Source organism: Typopeltis vanoorti, chromosome 17, assembly GCF_054136105.1.
Source record: "Typopeltis vanoorti isolate ZY-2024b chromosome 17, IOZ_Tvanoo_1.0, whole genome shotgun sequence".
NCBI lineage: Eukaryota > Metazoa > Arthropoda > Arachnida > Uropygi > Thelyphonidae > Typopeltis > Typopeltis vanoorti.
Genome location: NC_143565.1, coordinates 16,317,231 through 16,337,696, shown reverse-complemented (window position 1 = coordinate 16,337,696; position 20,466 = coordinate 16,317,231). Strand labels below are relative to the sequence as shown.

General features: G+C 36.1%; 1 protein-coding gene across 2 annotated transcripts in view; it reads left to right on the top strand.

Moving 5' to 3' along the window:
• Pect (phosphoethanolamine cytidylyltransferase) overlaps nt 1–20,466 on the top strand; it is a 241,938-nt gene that overhangs the window by 195,483 nt on the left and 25,989 nt on the right. For both annotated transcript variants that reach the window (XM_090407732.1, XM_090407731.1), the window contains one exon: nt 20,154–20,242. In XM_090407732.1, coding sequence (XP_090263858.1) covers nt 20,154–20,242 — 89 coding nt within the window. The remainder of the gene's footprint in view (nt 1–20,153; nt 20,243–20,466) is intronic.

The window sequence follows — 20,466 nt, the reverse complement described above, 5'->3', positions numbered from 1 at the left end:
AAACCAAGTTATCTTAAAATTTAGTATTGTGTTTTTAAAAGAAGATGCTATTATAAAAAGTTAGTAAAAATTATTAAAGCATGACTGACCCTTAACAAAGCCATGTTGTTCTCATGCAGTATCATATTCTTATCCACCCATTCTTGAATTCTCTCTTTCACCAATTTTTAAGTCCTTTTACCACCACTCCTAAGATACTGATTGGTCTATAATTTGCTACTAGTCTTAGAACTTTCCTTATGCAAGGGAATTATTTTGCATACTTTCCCCTCTGCTGGAATTCTACCAGAGCAGAGACTTAAATTAAAGAGCCTAGTCAGGAGCATTGCCAGTTCCCCTGCACATTCTCGCTAAACCCAAGCTGAAACCATCTAATCCCACAGCTGTATTTACAAGGGCTGTTTGATAAGTCTGTGCAAATTCGAAGAGATGGCGCCACCAGTATATATCAAGGTTATATTTAGTTGCTGGCAACTGTTTGAGGATCACACATTAAGTTTCAGCAGATAGATCTATTTCTCTGTGTTTGGCATTCTGAATCGATCAAGCACTCTGATTTGTGAAAAATGGATGAGAAAGAATTTTGTGTAGTGATTAAACATTACTTTTTTGGAAGACAAAATGGCTTAGGAAACCAAAACTAAGCTTGATAAACATTATGGTGAGTTTGCACCTTCGATTAGAACAGTTTATAAGTGGTTTAGTAACTTTCTAATTGGCCATATGAGCACAAGTGATGCTGAACATTCTGTATGCCCTGTTGAGGTCACTACTCCAGAAATTATTGAAAAAATCCATGATATGGTGATGGGTGATAGAAGAGTGAAGGTGTGTGAGATTGCTAAGGCTGTGGGCATCTCAAATGACCATATACATAATATTTTGCATGAATATTTGCATATGAGAAAATTATCCACAGGATGGGTGCCTCGTTTGCTCACACTGGATCAAAAGCATCAACGTGTGAACTATTCAAGCTTGAAGCTGTTTTAAAGGAATCCAGAGGAATTTTTGCATCGTTTATAACAGTGGACGAAACATGGATTCATCACTACCAGCCTGAGACCAAGGAACAGTCAAAACAATGGGTTGCAAGCGGAGAATTTGCACCAAAGAAAGTGAAAACCGTTCCTTCAGCAGGAAAGGTTATGGCCACCATCTTCTTGGATACTCATTGCACAATCTTTATAGACTTCTTGGAAAAGAACAAAACAATTACCGGAGTATATGATGCTTCCTTGCTGGATCATCTAAATAATGAAATAAAGGAAAAACAACCACACTTGGTGAAAAAAGGAGATTCTTTTTCACCACGACAATGCACCCGCTCACTCTTCTGCAATTGTGACCTCAAAATTCTTTGATTTACACTACGGAGTCCTTTCGCATCTCCCCTAAGATTTTGCTCCCTCGGACTACTATTTGATTCCAAACATGGCAGGAAAGAGATTTTCATCAAACGATGAGGCGATTGCCAAAACAACTGCCTATTTTGAAGAGTTGGACAAATCATACTATATGGACGGGATCAAAAAACTCGAGCATCATTGGACTAAGTGCATAGACCTCAAAGGAAACTATGTTGAAAAATAAAAAATGTTTGTCCCAAAAAAATTGTTTTCTTCATTTTTGTACGGACTTATCGAACAACCCTCGTACATTGAGATTCTGCAATATCCTAATAACCTCCAATTCATCCACCTCTGTTTCTGTATCAGTCTCTGTCACAGCAGTAACCTCACTTGGATGATATACCCTTGCAAAGTGGTCATTTAGTAACTCAATTGTTTAATCTGCTTCTCTCACCTTGTCACCATCAGCACTCATTAAGGTTAATCTTCCATAATTATTCTTCCCTCTTACTTGCCACATAATGAAAGAATTCTTTGGGATTTCCTTTGGCCTGCTTGGCTAAATTCTTCTTGTAATCTAATTTTGCCTTTCTTACAATGCTAGTCAACTTTCTTGCCTGAGCCTTGTACTATTCATAAGTTTACATACCCTCCACAGCATTTTCTTCTTCTGCAGCTCATGATTAATAATATTACTCATCCATCAACTCATATCTGATTAACCCTCCTTACCTTAGATATACAATATAATATTGCTTCCTCTAGATGTCCCCTTAACTATCTCCCATTCACTACCAACATCCTTCCCTTGCAGGGTTTTAATGCCATGGCACAAATTCAAGCTTCCTCCTAAGTTTGTCATAATCACCTGCCTTGTAGTTCCACAATGTCCCTTCTTGACAGAATATTCCTCATGTTTTACAATCTCCCAAGTCAAGATGGCATGGTCACTTTTGCCAGTGAGAGGTAATCTGGCCACCTTGGCTATGTTCTTCTGATCCTCTGACCAGGTCCGAGGATCTGGTCAGAGGATCAGAAGAACATAACCAATGTTCTTCCATCAGATGCTCCCTCAAGTAATTATCTCTTTGTTGGTGTATAAATTCCATTTCCTTCCAGTCTATATCTCCATAGTTGAGGTCCCCAATAATAATCACTTAACCTGCCCTCGTACTAATTTGCCGATGCATTTCTTTCAGATCATTCCTAATGTGTCTGGACCATGAGGTCAAATCATCTACATATCTTAACCAGATAGAAAGTTTGAGAGGGGATGAGTCTAAAGACTCAGCCCCTCTCAAACTTACTACCCATGTCCATTGTACCAAAGATCAGCTCCCTCCTCTCTCAGCTTGGAGTTTATAAAGTACTCTGTGAACAGACCGGTAGATCAGTACCCACCCTCCTAGAAGAACACAAATCATAAATCACAAATCTGGCTTTGCAGACCATGTTTTAGATACAGCCCACAGGATCTCCTGGGAAAAAACCACCATGCTCCACTATAGTAAATTCAAAAAAGAAAGACTATTTTTAGAATCTGTGGCAGCACTCAGTAATCAACTTAATTTAAATAAATATGGCTGCATAAAACTTATCAAAATTTGGGAAACATTAATTATCAGAGATCTCACCTTACATCCTAGGCCACCTACAAACACCCATAGAGGGTGCACCACGTAGATAGGACTTTAAAGTCACCCATGCATTTCACTTAGTATTGTGTTGTATTTGAGTATGTGTTACATTAGTTTTTTTTTGTAATTCCTGAAGATGTCTCAGTTACTGATAAGAAATATTGGAAGAATTAAAATCAATTTTAATCCTTTCCAAATGCTGTATATATTCCATTAAGTCTCCCACATGATGTCCTGACAGCATTTAAGCCTCAATACACAGTCTCTTAAACATAGAAGTTATCCAGTGTGATATCTTAACCACTTCAGCAACATGGCCTCTAAACTTTAAGTCACTATCTTCTGTTACACGTAAGTCTAACTTCATCAGTCACTTGCAGCAACTTCTCATTAATATAACATTCAGTCTTTAGTGTCTAGTCCAAAATGCTCTGCTTAGAAGTCTTCTGTATCAGATATGTAACTTATCACCTGAAAAAGTCTTGGATTATTACCATATAATTGAATGTTTCCTTTCATACCAGCTATTGTCATTAATATGGCAGCGGTCCATTTAATACAAAGCCTTATGGTACTCCAATATCCACAATCCACTCTCATTTTTTGGGCTCAGCTCCTCCATACACCTTTTTATATCTGTCAGTCAGCCATTCTTCTATCTGTATCACAAGCCTATTTTTGAATACCCATTCCATGGAGTTTGTATAATAACCTCTTATGTGGAATCATATCAATATGCCATAGCAAAACGCAAAAGTATCATGGCATATCCAACTTTACTGTCATTTTGTTATAAAATGTGAGCAGAATTCTAAAGCAAGACATACTTTAACAAAAACAATGTTTTTTATAAAGGATCAAAGTGCTATCTGTTCACCTCAGGCTGAAGCATCTGACCGTCCTCCTCAGTAATTTAATGACTACTCATTAAGATAGAAGAGATTCAAATTGGTCTATAATTGGCTGCATCAGTCTTAGCTACACCCTTTTATAATGGAATTATCTTGTCCTCCTGCTCATTGGGAATCATTATTAATGAGGTTACAGGCAATGCCTTCTCTTGCACATTCCTTTATTATTCATGTTGATATATCATTCAACCCGTTCCTTTGCTTATATTGCAATATCTTTAATATCTCTGCTCCTTCCAACTTGATATTTTTGTCTAATTCCACCTCATCTTCCAAAGAATTAATAGGTGTGTCTGGAAGATATACTTTACTAGGATGATTACTTAATAATTTCCTTCTATATTTATACCCTATCTATATTTATTCACTCAGGTTATTATGTGGTCATTATTATTTTTACTTGGCATATAACAAAAGAATTCTGATTTCCTTTTGCCCAATTAGCTAACTATTCACAGTCTGATTTCAAATTTCTTGGAAATGAGTCAGTTTATAGTTTCCTTCAGGCATCCCTTGATAACTTCTCATGCACTGCTGATTCCTCTACCTTTCTTATATCATGGCACAGCTGCAAGCTACCTTTGCAATTAATGATAATCACCTTCTTTATGGTTCCACATAATGTCACTTTTTAAAAAAAAAATCCATGTGCTTTGCTTCTACGTTTAAGTTAAAATGTTCACACAATACCTATCATACATCTCCTTACATGTATTCACTGACAAAGCACTCACAACCATCTCTGGCAACCCATTCACTACCCTGCAAGCAAAAAATCTAGTCCTAACACTCTTATTAATCATACTCTTACAAAATTTCCAGAATTAATCCCTCAGTCTCTAGTCTCCTGCAGTGTACTGAAAAGCATCAGTGTCAATCCTATATTTAAATCCTTTAATAGCTTATATATTTCTATAATATCTTCTCTCTAATGCTTATCCTCTAGTTTTTGGAACCTGCAGAGCTTCAGTCTATTCTCATAGAGAGGATTCTATAGACCTGCCACAATCTTTGTGATAATCTGAGTATTTAATTGTGTGTACCTGATTGTTTATTATATAGTTATTTCTCAAATATTTATAAAATGTTGTATGAAAAGTCATCATCATCATCAAACTCCTGCCATGCACCCTCAAGGGGTGTACAGGATATGACAGTACTACATGAAAAAATTACACCATTATTAACTTCCTATCTATAATTTTCCTCCAAATCATTCTGTTACTTGTCAAGACTCCAACATTATCAGATCTTATATTTCTATCGTCTAAGGCACTTTGTACCGTATCAATCCATCTATATCTTGGTCTTCCTCTGGGTCATTTTCCTGCCAACCTGGCAGAGAACACTTGTTTTGCTAATCTTTCCTCTCCCATTCTATTTAAGTGACCATACCACCTGAGATTAGCTCTGCTAACGAATTCCTGGATGCTGACAATGTCAAGTTCTTTCCTAATATCCTCGTTTTTAATATGATATTGCCATTGATGCCATCTGTTCATGCCAATAATCTTTCTCAGGACGCTCATATCTGCGGTCTCTTGTCTTTGGTCAAGTGTTTTTACTTCTGACCAAGCTCTCTCAGATCCATAAGTTAAAACTGGTTTGAACACTGTCTTGTATACAGCTAATTTAGTGTTCCGACTAATTTCTCTCTTATTCCATATGAATTTATTCAATTGACTTCCCACCATACCAGCTTTGCTGATTCTGTTGTCTATTTCTATATTTAATTTACCATCTTCAGTAAAAATCGTGCCTAAGTAGCTGAAATGTTTTACTTGTTCCACAGGTTCTCCATTCACAACACAGTTGACATTTTCAATGTTTCTGCCTATTTTCATTGTCTTTGTCTTTTTATTGCTGACCTTCATACCATATCTATTACAACAGCAATTGAATTTATTCAAAGAATCGTGCAGACTTATAGTAGATTTATTTAGAAGTATAACATCATCTGCATAAAGCAAAGAGCTGACATTAACATCTCCAATTTTGATATCAGGTTTAATACCACTTTCCTTCATAATGTAATCCATATAGATAATAACAGAGGGGATAATGTACATCCTTGTCTCACACCAGATTTAACATTAAACCATCTTCCTGTACTTCCTTCAATTCTAACTGCCGACTTACAACTCAAATAAAGACAAAGTATTGCTTGATATAATGCCAGATTGACACCATGTAACTGCAGCGTATTGAATAGCTTCTCTCTTGGCACCTTGTCATATGCCTTTTCCAAATGGACAATACTTAAATACAGATCTTTGTTATATTCCCATGCTTTCTCGACTATTTGTCTTAAAGTGAAGATCTGATCCTGACAGCCTCTATTTGGCCTGAATCCAGCTTGTTCTTCACCAAGCTTTTCTTCCACAATTCTTCTCAACCGTTTCTCAAGTATACTTGCATAGATCTTGCTATGAACACTCAGTAGGGAAATACCTCTGTAATTCTCACATGCAGTTTTATTTCCCTTTTTATATATGGGTACTATGAGAGCTCTACTCCAGTCATCGGGAATTCATCCCTCTGTAGGCTTTCTGAAGTATGCAGTGCAGCCACTGTAAGACTTTTATACCACCATACTTCAGCATTTCTGGTCGAATATCATCTACTCCTGCTGCCTTTCCACATTTCAAGCCTTTGATGGCTTTTTTTTTTTACTTCAAGTATGGATATATATTCCTGACTGCATGCCTGGTCAGTGTTTTTGATCACTGTGCTGTCATCACGGCTTGTTTCATTTAGCGGTTTTTCAAAGTAATTACTCCATACTTCAAGGATATCTTTTTCTCCTGTTTTCATGTCACTTTTATCATCTATAACTCCTTTTACAGCACTCTTTCCTCCATTCCTAAGCTTCTTCAATAACCTCCAGAATATTTTGCCACCGTCTTGATATTTATTTTCTATATTCTTGCCAAAGTCCTCCCATGACTTTTCTTTAGCTAGTTTTACACACTGTTTATTCTTACATTTGTCTCTGTATTCTGTAAGAGTAAAAGCTGACTTATTTGCCAGGAACTTTTGATATGCTTTCTTCTTTTCCTTCACTGTCTCTTTAACTTCCTGTGTCCACCAGGGAGTTCTGATTTTCTATCCTTGCACACAACCTCACCACATGCCTCTCTGGCAGAATCAGTGAATGTTTTCTTCAGAGTTTGCCACTGAATCTCCAAGGTTTGATTCCTGTTCTCAAACTCTCATTTTATTTTCAATAATCTTTCTGTATTTTAGTCTACAGTTCACATCTGAGAGCTGCTCAACTTTTATTCGCTTTAAAACTTTCTTACATGTTATTCTTTTCAATATGAAATTCAATTTTATCCTGCTCAAGACTAAATAGTGATCACTTCCAATTTCAAATCCTCTGTACACTCTGGTGTCCTGCGCCAGGGAGAAAACATCACTATCAACAATAACATAGTCAATGAGACTTTTCTTATTTCTAGCCTCTTCTCTCCATGTGAATTTGTGCACATTTTTATGTTAGAACATGGTGTTAGTAATAACCAGTTCATGTCCTGAGCAGAAATCCAACAGATATTTGCCATTATTATTAGCTTTGCTCTTTTCTCCAAATTTTCCCAAAATATTTTTGTATGTCTCACAATCATTTCCTACTCTGCTATTTAGATCCCCAACAAGGACCAACTTTTCCTTTTTCATTGTGTCAGTTGCTTTTCTAAAGCGTCAAAAATTCCTCCACTTCTACCTTAGTAGAACCTTCTGTGCAACCATAGGCACAAATAAGTCTCATTATCCAGTTCCCCATTCTCATATTTGCCCACATTACTCTACTTGAGACTGACTGCCATTCAAGAAGATTAGCCTCGTATTTTGTGTTGAATACTATGGCTACTCCTTCTTTTCCTTGATTGTCATTGCCTGAATATATAAGATTTTGTATTTATTGCTCAGAAAGATCTCACCAATTTTTTTCTTTTTTGTTTCAGTCACCCCCTATTATGTCGATCTGGTACTTATCTAATTCCTCAGCTAGCTCCATTTCTTTGCCATTCAGGCTTCTTACGTTGATAGTACCGATCTTTAACTCTGGTGATGTTGAGTTGGGGTTTGTTTTCAGATTTGTTCCAGTAGCTGACTTTTCGCTGTTCGCCCTGGTTCCCTGGCGAAAACAATGGGGGCCTTGTTTAACCGGGCGATGCCCCAACCGGCATGAAATTTTGTCATGTGGTACCATCATTTTTTATTTTGGTTTAACCAATAAGAATACAATTTGGTCGGCTAAATCCCGAATTGCCAGCCCATCCTCATTCGTTCAGTATCAAAATAGATACCCAACAGGGTGCACCATGAGAAGGTGAGGATTGGACATTAGGTCAGAAGCCCTGGTCGGTTCTCCACATTCCTTTAAAGGCTATGTGGAGGTCTCCTCTCAGTTATACAGCTTTGACCCTTAAGCACTTCTTGTATGAAAAGTTATTTATTTAAAATGTCTAAAAATTGAAAAAATAACACCAAAAATGCACTCAAAAAACCCAACAAAATTCCTTGTTAAATAAAAAACTTTCAGATTGACTACCAATATCTTGGGGTTTACTTTTAATGTTAGTAATATGCACCACCGCTTAAAACATCCAATACCGATATATTATTCATCACTAAACCTCATCTGGCATTCTCTGTGACTGATTATTTAGTCAATCTCCCCATGTCTGAGGACTTGTGACCTGATGTATTAGTTCTCATCCATTTGTCTCTGTCTTCTGTCATTCTACGTGCATCCTTCAACCTTAGTCTAGTGCCAAAATCTTGTGATCCAGAACTGACACCTATCTTGTATTGCCTCTGCCAGCCATTATACTCATCTGACATGCATCTGACCTGTTACCAAAAAGCAAGATAAAAGGCAACCATCAAACTATCTACCTATTACTCTGACTTCAATACTCCCAAAAATATGGGAAAGATCATCAGCAACCACTACTTTACTACTTGGAGACTTGCCAATTATTTAGTGATCACCAATGTAGATTCTTCCATTCTCACTCCACAGCAAATTTCCCAGCTGACTTTATCCCCCATTGGATATAAGCCATGGTAAAGTTTGGAGAAATCCAAGTGGTTGCTCTTGATATTTCCAAGGCATATGATCTTATTCTTCCTACCCTTTGTTAGTGGATCACCAGCTTCCTTTCTGGTCATTCATTGCAAGTTTTGTTTCCTTTCAACATATTTTTCAGTTCAGGGCTGGAGTACACCTCAGGGTGTTGTGCTTTGATATGCACTCTTCCTCCTATACATCAATAATCCTCTCTCTCTCTCTCAACATCCAGTCGTAGCTTTGCCTGATGACAGTATTCTCCATTCCTTTTCTTCATTTACAAAACCTCATAGTGAGGTAATTCAGGCTTCAAGATATTCTATAACCAATACCTTAAACACTAATCTCCTTCCCATTATCAAGTGAGGTGAGAATAACCTGGTGAATTTTAATATCACCAAATTCCTGTCTCATTTCCTGCAAGAAAGACCATGCTTCACTGTATAAAAATAATCATAATTTACCATGAATTTTTTACGATTGCTCCTCTACATTATTTTTTATTAGTTTCAGTTTCATAACCAAATATGATCTTTACTTGCCATGTGCTTAATTAGAAATTAATATTTGTTTAACAAAAAAATGTAAAATGTTTGAGATAAAATTGTACTTGCAGGATATCTGATAATTGTAATAATTTCAATGGTTCTTTATTCTAACTCACAATTGCTAAGTGTATAGTGATATCTGTCATTCATCATAAAGACATTCTCCATTTGCTAACAACAACGTGTCAGCCATTATTAATTTCTCACTTGGAACTTAGTGGAACAAGTGTACAAGCTCACTGAGGAGATTGTTGGAAGATTGACAGCTGAGAGAGAGAGAGAGTGTTCAGTACTGAGGCAACAAAAGAAACAAGAAAGAATGGAGGTTTGATAATGCAGACCACAGAATTTAGTTTTAGAAAGTTTTTGAAACACTGGACAGTCAGAATATATTAACAGAAGATTCTGAAAAGAATCTTATCAAGTGAATAGTAATAAAAGTAGTTATTAAATAGACAATCTATTTCAATGTTCAAAGAAATGCTAAATGGAAAGTTTTTTCTTCTTTTTTCTAGGTACCTATAGGAAGCTATATCTGACTGCATCCCCCAAAGTTAGGAGAAGTAATTATATTGAAGTTAAATGGATGGATAAAAAGAGCTGCATAAAATTGAGGATATTGCAAATTTGATGTTATGAGAAGAGTGATGTTATGAATCTAGAGTGCTATGAAGAGTAGGCTAGGAGAGTGATGGCCATGGTGAGGAATGTAAAATCAATATTATGAAAAGAAGTTAGTTGAACTGGCTAAAGGAAATCTAAAATAATTTTATTACTTTGTAAGAAGTACAAAGAATGATGACAGAAAAATAATTTGAGTAAATGTGGATGACAGTGAAGTGACATATTCACTAAAAATAGCTGAATTGTCAAGTGTTCACTTCAGTAAAAGTATACATACCAAAATAAATGGGTATACAAGTATAACCATTTATTCTGCAAATTTTGGAATGTGGATGATAGAGAAATTAATGTGCTTGAGGTATTAAAGTACTTGCAAGTGAAACACAGCATTGAAATTGGATGGGATGTTAGCATTGGTGCTGGTGGAATGCACAAGAGAGTTAGCAGTCCCTCTGACTTTGGTTGTTTAACTTGAGTTTCAGCACATGCACAGTTCTTAATGAATAGAAGAAAAGCAAGATAATTGTACAATGTTGTATTTCGAATTGATGCAACAAATTATAGACTAATCATTACCTCTGGTGTGGTCATCAAGCTATTGAAGAAGCTGGTTAGGAATTACATCCAAAGTGTTTGCTTAAAGCAAATACCTCTGCTTTTCTTACAGTTTAGTCAGGTTGATGAAAGGAAGCCAGTTAGAGTTTTAGACAAGTTACCAAGGAAAATGACTTCACTGTTAGGGAATTTAGATTGCAGTTTCAAAATCAAACTTTAGAATTTTGGCAAATTTGTAGAGACAGCAGATGAATGGTGCATAATGATGAATGATTAAGCTTCAGAAAATCGATTCAGAAAAAGGGAAGATTCAAGATTATGCATCTTTTGTCAAGGAATATTATATCACAGAAAAGCACCAATCCCTTGTGGTAGAACAAATAATCATACATGACATAGTTTGGACAGTAAAGATAGGCTGTGGTTGTTGTGGCAGAGATTTGGGATTTAATGAAACAGAAGACTGTTTGGTTGCCTGCAAGTGATGATTCACATAATTTAAGTTTGTGTTTTTACTACAAATATTATTAAAGTGAATGTGGAAAAAAAATTTTAGAGGATTTGTGAGTTTTTTTTAATTTTTTTTTTTGAAAAATTTTTGTAAGGTTTTCATTTAGGTTTGCAGTCATGTTGATATTTCAAAGTTAAGAGTAAAAGAACAAAGAACATACTGTGGGAAGAGATACTCTTAGACATGTTACCCATACAGAGAGCATGCATTTTCCATGCCATAAGGTGGTTAAGTCATTGCATTGGATAACAGTACTGTTTAAGACTAATGTTTGGGAATAAGGAAGTTATTCTCCCATTTTACAAGGCTTTGATAAGACCACATATGGTCATATGTGTTCCAAGGATATATGAAGACAGTTGGAAAGATTCAGAAGTGAGTAACTGAAATTATAACTGGACTGTGGAATTTTACACATGAGGACAGATTGGGGGGAATGTTTTCTTTATAGTTTCAGGAATAAATGGAGGATAGAAACATCTGAGTTTGTGAGAAGATTTTGCAGCTCAGAAATGGTAGAGGCAGAACTTGAGGTCATTTCTGGAAGCTTCTGCGTCTATGATCTCTTATGCTTTAAGTGTCGAGATTTTGCCAGAGATTTCCATGCCATCCTGTCCAAGGTTTGTTGTTTTGCTTCTTTCCAGTTAATTCCCTTCTTTTCCAATTTTTCTTTAATTTCCTTTTGCCAACCTTTCCTGGGTCTGCCTATGTTTCTTTTTCCTATTTTCTGGCTTTCGTATACAGTTTTTGCTATTCTTCCTTCTTCCATTCCATTAAGATGTCCAAACCATCTCATTTGGGCTTGTGTTATAAATTGATTCAGAGGTGCAACTTGAAGGCTGTCTCTTATGGATTGATTTTTTATTCAATCTAGTGTTGTTTTTTGTGCCACATTCCTGAGATATTTCATTTCAATTGTTTGTAGTTTATTTGTGTTTCCTGTTGTTAAACACCAAGACTCACAACTGTATGTTAATGTTGGTAGAAACACTGAACGGTACACTGCCATTTTGGTATTCTGGATGACTTCTTTCTTATCTAGGAGTGGGCCTTTCATTGCATAGAATTGCTTTGTTCCCCATCTTATCCTGTTGGTAATTTCTGTGTCTAGTCAACCATCTTCTTGTATATATGATCCCAAGTATTTAAAGGAGTGGACTTGTTCCAGTTGATGATTCTCTATTTTTATTATGTGTTTTTGTTGGTTTCTAGATATGATCGTTGTTTTAGTTTTATTTATATTTATGTTCATATTCCTTTTCTTTGTTTCTTCATACCAAATGTTGATATTGTACTGCAGATCTTCAGCTGTATTTGCTAGAATCACTACATCATCTGCAAAAGCCATGTGTGAAATTCTGGTTTCTTTCAGTTTCCTGTATCCTAGGTGGAACTTTTTTGTTTTTGTTTGGCATGCTTTTAAAATTTCATCCATTACTATGATGAAGAGAAGAGGGCTGAGGATACAGCCTTGCCTCACTCCTACATTTGTTTCAAATTTTTTTTATCTATTATTACAGGTTCTTACATAATTTCTGTTACTTTTGTAGAGGCTTTGTATGGCTGCTATTAAGTTATCTTGTATCTTGTTTTTCTTTAATGTTTGCCATATTAAGTGTTTGGGAACTTGGTCAAAGACCTTTTCAAAATCTATAAAACATGAATGTAGTTCTTTTCCGTATCCCAATGTTTTCTCTGATATTTGTCCAAGACTGAAGATAAGATCCTGCGTGCTTCTGTTTTTTCGAAAGTCATATTGCATTTCATCCAGTGTATCCTCTATTAGATTCCTAAGCCTCGCTTCTAAAATACGGGCATATTAATTTTCCTGGAATGCTTAAAAGCGAAATTCCTCTATGGTTTTCACATTTGCAGTTGTCTCCTTTCTTAAATATAGAGATTATTATAGCTACTTCCCAGTCTTTGGGAATAATTTTCTTTTTCCATACAACATTGAATAGGTGTAAAAGAAATTTTATTGCTTTCATTCCTAAATTCTTTACCATTTCTGGTCATGGCCTGCTGATTTGCCCAGTTTTATTTTATTTATTGCTGCTAACAGTTCATTTGCACAAATTTCTTCACTCTGATCTTCTATTTTGCTTGTGTGTCTTGCTCTTAGGGTTTTATTTTTTCCATGTCCTGCATCTTCCAATAATTCTTGAAAGTACTGTTTCTATCTTTCATGATGGAATATTTTGTTAGGGATATTGTTATGCATGTGAGGTCGACGTTTTTTCATGGTTGGTGTTTTTCATTGTTAGGTGTGCGAGTGTGTCTTTGGTGAATGTGTTCAAGTGGAGATGTGATGGGTATTTAAGTATAATCCATTAGAATAATTTTGCAAAATTTTATCAGAATTTTGACATCTTCTGCATTCACTATTGCCCTACCCAACTTTTATTATCAGTGAACAAATGAACCATTCCTCTCACTTCCTTCCCTATATCGTTAATGAACAAATTAAACAGCAGTGGTCCAAGACAGAACCCTGCGGCACACCGCTAGTCACAGGCCGTCTTTTGGACTCTACTCCTGAGTAAACTACTCTCTGGTCCCTTCGGGACGAGCAGAGATAAGCAAGTTATTGTTCCTCTGTATCGAGTCTTGATAAGACTCCATCTCAACTACTGTGTCTAGATCTGGTCACCTAGGTTTCTACTTGATGGGGAGGAGGTTGAGAGGATCCAGAGGTGAGTGACCAAGATGATAGCAGGTCTATGGAATGAACCTTATGAAAACAGATTGAAGATTTGTGGGTTGCAGAAATTGGTTGATGGGGGGGGAGATATGATTGAGACATTCAAATTGCTGAAGGGTTTCTATTGGATTAATTCAGTGGATATTTTTGAGAACAGGACTGGTGGTGGGAGGTCTAGGGGTCATCCATGGAAGCTGGGCAAGAGTGTGGTTAGTAAGGGTGTTAGAGCTGGGTTTTTACTTTTAGAGTAGTGAATGAGAGGAATAAGCTGCCAGAGTCTGTTGTGGGTGCTATGGCAGTGAATGAGTTCAAGGCAAAGTATGATAGTTACTGTGTGAATAGTTGTGATGAACATGTTTATGGCCTCCTTCGATGAGTCTAAGGGCTCCTTGGAGTCACCTGTAAGAATAATAATAATAAGTGGAGCCCTCATGCAGCCCTCCCTTGATGAGTCCTTGTACTTCTGGGCAGTATATTCACAATAATAATAATACTATTATTATTATTATTACATGACACCTCCAAGGAGTCAAAAAAAACTCATCGAGGGAGGGCACCCACTCTACAACTCTCTGCCTCCACCAACTACAGCCACTGCTATCATCACCTACACCAATGCTATCTATTGCCCACCACCACCACTAGTATTTTCACAGACAATTACAAACATCCATATCCATGACAGGATTTGAACCTGCAGCCTTTTGGCTAGAGAGTGGATATGCTAACCACTTGGCCAACCAGACTGGCAATAAAACCTTATCCACTCAAATAAGCAACCCAAGTTGATTTCTTATGTAAATTCCCTTCCCTCGGCTGTTGCTTCCTCCTCTCTGATAAGTGATAAGACTAGTCTAATAATAATACTGTTTTGGGGATCATCCCTTCCATATTATCTTACACTCTTTTTCATCCAACCTATCACCTTAATACACATATCTCTCATAAATCCTCTTATCCATCCCATAATTCTTCACTATCATTCTTTCTGACTCCTTGCCATTGCTACCTCCACTGATACCATCTAGCAGAGTCATGCTGAAGAGATAGACTCTAGCTATGTTAGTCTTTCATTTAATTTGATCATGAAATTCTGTATGATATTTAATTCTCAAGTCAAGAGAAAAATACAGGAATGGATAAATGAAAATGAGATACTGTATGGGGGACAGCATGGTTTTGTGAAGGTCCTTATCCAGTTCAGTGACAGCTGAACTGGATAGGGGTAATGGGTATACAGTGATACTGCTGGACCTTGCTAAGGCCTTTGACAGGATACCACATGGAACTGTAATCAGTAAACTGCAGCATATGGGGATGGATATAGGGTTGGTGAGATGGATAGGAGGGTGGTTGATGGAGAGATATCAGAGAGTAGTTTATTCAGGGGTAGAGTCCAAAAGACAACCTGTGACTAGTGGTGTGCTACAGGGTTCTATTCTTGGACCACTACTATTTAATTTGTTCGTTAACGATATAGGAAAGGATCTGAGGGGAACTGTTCATTTGTTTGCTGATGATACAAAGTTGGGTAGAGCAATAGTGAATGCACATGATGTCAAAATTTTGCAGGATGATTTGGATAGATTGGAGGACTGGGCTAAGAAGAATTGATGTCAATTTAATGTGGCAAAGTGTAAGGTTATGCATTTTGGGGTTAAAAGATTAGCAGCAGTATACCACATTGGTGGAACTGTACTCCAGGAGATTGACGAGGCCAGGGATTTGGAAGTGTTGGTGGATAGGGAGTTGAAGTTTAGGGGGCACATTGCAAAAGTAGCTAAATCAGCTTATCAGATCACTTGGTTACTGAAGAATACTTTGACAAGCAGAGACAAGCAAGTTATTGTTCCTCTGTATCGAGCCTTGATAAGACATCATCTCGACTACTCTGCCCAGATTTGGTCACCTAGGTTCCTTCTTGATGGGGAGGAGGTGGAGAGGATCCAGAGGCGAGTGACTAAGATGATAGCAGGTCTATGGAATGAACCTTATGAAAACAGGTTGAAGATTTGTGGGTTGATAGGTGGAAAAGGGGTGATATGATTGAGACATTCAAATTACTGAACGGTTTCCATAAGATTAATTCAGAGGATATTTTTCAGAACAGGACTGGTGGTGAGAGGACTAGAGGCCATCAATGGAAACTGGGCAAGGGTGTGGTTAGCAGGGGGTGTTAGAACTAAGTTTTTTGCTTTGAGAGTGGTGAATGAGTGGAATATGTTGCCAGCGTCTGTTGTGGGTGCCATGACTGTGAACGAGTTCAAGGCAAAGTATGATAGATACTGTGTGGATGTTGAATAGTTGTTCTTGACATGATATTTAGGGTCTCCCTCGATGAGCCTAGGGACTCCTTGGAATTGCCCATGATAATAATAATAATTCATTATCAAGCAGGCAAAGAAGACAAAAACAGGGTAGATCTTTCCAACAAATACAACATGTTATATTCGGGCAAGAACAATCAGGAAAAAGAAGCAGCTATAGTACTCAACATTAAATATAGGGATAATCTTGAATGGCAAGCATTATTAAGTAGAGTGATGTGGTCAAATATCAGAATGAAGAACTGGACAGTGAGGCTTATTTATGCCTATGGTCCCACAGAAAGTTCAACTAAGGAAGAAATGGAAAAAATTTTTAAGGCATTAAAGAAGGCAGCTGGCACAATGAAAAAGGGAAAGTTGGTCCTTGTTGGTTATTTAAACAGCAGAATAGAAAATGATTACAGACATATAGAGATGTTATTGGAAAATTTGGGGAAATGAGCAAAACTAATGACAATGGTAAGTACCTGTTGGATTTCCATTCAGGAAATGGACTAGTTATTATTAACACCATATTTCAACATAAAAATGTGCACATGAAAGAAGATGCATGAAATAAGAAAAGTCTCACTGATTACATTATCATTGATAGCAATATTTTTCCAATGGTTCAGGACACAAGGGTATACAAAGAATACAGAATTGGAAGTGATCACCATTTAGTTTTGAGCAGGATAAAATTGAATGTGAAAGGAAGTTTTAAAACAAATCAAAAGTTGAGCAGCTTTCAGATTTGAAAGCTGCTCAACTATATGAACTGTAGACTCAAATGCACAAATATTATTCAAGAAAAAATAAAAAAAGACATTGAAAACGAGCCAAACCCTCAAGAAAACCTTGCTTGATTCAACCAGAGAGAGGCATGTAGTGAGGTTGTTTGCAAGGATAGAAAATTCAAAACTCCATGGTGGACTGGAAGTTAAAGAGACAATCAAGGAAAAGAAGAAAGTGCATCAAAAAAGTTGGCAAGTCAAGATCTTACAGAATACAGAGAATAATGTAAGAAGGTGAAGTATTGTGTTAGCGAAACAAAAAGTCATGGGAAGACTTTGGTAAGAACATAGAAAATAAATATCTGGAATGTGATAAAATATTCTGGAGGTTATTGATAAAAAAGCTTAGAAATGGAGGAAATAATACTGTGAAAGGAATCAGAGATAATAAATGCGACATGGAAACTGAAGCAAAAGATATTCTAGATGTCTGGAGAAATTATTTTGAAAGACTGCTAAATGAAACAATCAATGACAGCATGATGGTAGAAAACACTCAATAGGAATGCAATCAGGGATACATATCAATACTTGAAGTAGAAAAAGCCATCAAAAACCTGAAATGTGGAATGGCAGCTGGAGTAGATGATATAAGTAGAATGACTGGAGTAGAACTTGCATAGTAACCATCTATAAAAAAAGGAAATGAAAACTACAGAAGAATCTCCCTACTGAGTTGGTAAGATTTATGCAGTTAGAATCTAAGGAAGAACATGAAGATGGTTTAATGTTAAATCAAGTGTGAGCCAAGGGTGTAGATTATCTCCACAGTTGTTCATCATCTATATGGATCACATTATGAAAGAAAGTGATATTAAGTATGATATCAAAATTGGAGATGTTAATCTTAGTGCCTTACTTTATCAGATGATGTTATACTTCTGAATAAATCCAGTAGAAGTCTGTAGGATTCCCTGATTAAATTGAATAACAGCTGGGTTTTTGGTATTTATTTGACAATACCAAATTTATTTGGTATGAAAATAATCAATACAAAGACACTGAAAATATCAACTGCATTCTGAATGGAGAACTTATAGCACAAGTAAAACTTTTCAACTATTTAAGCACAATTTTTAGTGAAGAAGGCAAATGAAAATAGACAGAAAAATTAGCAATGCTGGTATGATAGGAAATCAACTAAATAAATTTATGTGAAATAAGAGGGAAATTAATCAAAATACTAAACCAGTTGTGTACAAGACGATGTTCATACCAATTTTATTTTATGGATCTGAGAGCTAGGCTAGAAATAAAACACTTGATCAAAGACTGGAAACCACATATATGAGAGAGAGAGTTCTGAGAAAGTTTATGGGAGTGAACAGATGGCATCAATTTCAGTATCATATTAAAAATGAGTATATTAGAAAAGTACTTGACATTGTTAGCATTTAGGAATGTATTAGCAGAGCTAATCTCAAGTAGCATAGTCACTTGTACAGAATACAAGAGGAAAAAGGTTAGGAAAACAAGTGTTATTTGCCAAAAGACCCAGAAGGGAAAAGACCGAATAAACCAGATCTAGGTGGAGTGATATACTAAAAATTACCATAGGGAGGAGAGAGAGAGAGAAATATAAGTTCTGATAATATTGAAGTCTTGAAGGATAACAGGCTAATTTGGAGGAAAATTGTAGATCTGTAGTAATGGTGTAACTTTTTTTATATAGTACTATCATAATATCATGTAATCCCCCCCCCTCCCCCGAGGATACATGTCAGGAATTTGATGCTGTTGTTGTCTCTTGTCCTTTAAGGAGTCTTAGATATTTCCATGTGCTCTTTGAACTGCTTTGGCTATGTTGATGATTTTTTTCATATAGAGTTGTTGTTCAGGATTTGGGTCTATTGCTTGCGAGGCTGCTGTAATTGCTGGATAGATAAAAATGTGAGTTTGTGTCAGTTCAGTATTAGGGCAGTTGCAGTTTCTGTGTGTTCTCATACCATCCATATTGATCTTTATTCCTCTAAAATTGGAGTCTTGCTATCGTGGTGGAGATCTTTCTTTCAACATTAGTTTTGTGAATTTGGTGTTGTATCTCTGATTTTAGTGATGGTATTAGGGCAGTATCATATTAAAAATTTCAATATCATGTTGATAGTGTTATTGCTATTGCTTGATTTTGCTAGTGTGTTAGCATCAGCAAAAGTTATCATGTCAGTTTCTTGGTTGAGTTCTCCAGCCTCTTTTGCTAATTTATCAACTTCTTCATTATAATCAATGTCTACATGAGCAGGAATCCATTGTAGAATGCAACTTTTCTCCAAACCCTTTTATGGATATCTTGGGTGAGCTTGGTATTGCCATTTTTGATTGCCTCCATAGCTGATCTTGAGTCACTGTAAATTATAATTTCCTCTGATTGTTGAGATGATGATAATTTTAAGTAGGCTTCGAGTGCTTTATTTATTGCATATAGTTCGCTGGTAAAATTTTAAGCAATTCTTCCATTCCAACTTTTATTGAAAGTTTTTCGCCTTTTGGGAATAGAAGGACAGCACTAGCATCCCCATTAATCATATTGGTGTCTGAAAATCCATCGGTATAACAAGTAACCTGTTTGAAGGATGAAAGAAGGTTGATAGTATTTAGGCCTTTTTCTTTGAGCGTTTCTTTTGATTCTTTTTTTGTATGCCATTCAGTACGGTTTAGATTTATGGAAGTATTTGAAGGTAAAGGTTTGGAAAATAGTTTCTTTGCTTATGTGGACATTTAGATAATCAAGACCTATCTCTTTCCTGATAGTGTCATCATATTGTAAATTTGATGATCTGTGAAGTCTGTATTTTTGATTCCAATGTTCATAAGTTTTTAGGGAGATATGATCGCTTTGGTAGCTTCTGATATTATTAATGAATTTTATGGTGGCAAATTTTCCATTGAAGAGTCACAGGAATTTGATGATGAGATACATTATCAGAATTAATTAATGTTGCACTGTATAATCCTATTAAAATTCTGATTCTGCCATCATTTCTGGTGTGACTTAGACATTTTGATACCTGAATACCAAGCTTCTGATGTGTTCTTACCTGTTTAGATGTGTAATAGAGTTCAGTGCTCATTTATTACTAACGTTCTTAATGTTATTTTTTAATATATAATAAATTTAAATTGTCACGTTAAATTTCTAGGAACCCAAGAGGCGAAACAGGTTTAAATCTTTAGACAGTGGGAGTGATATGACAACACAGAAGATAGTAGAAATGATAATTAAACAGAGGTGAGTTGTTTGTTTATATTTTATTCAGCAACTTCCCCTTCAGATAGTATGTAGACAAAACTTTGTGATTATTTGTATCAGTTGTATACAGTTATAATTTTTTGTCATTTTTGTTTTAAAATTTTTTCTGTATTGAATGCTATATTTGCAAAACTTAATTTTTAGGTGGAGTGTTTGAACTGACAGATATAGTTGATGTTTAGTCTGTAGAGATAAAACTTTAC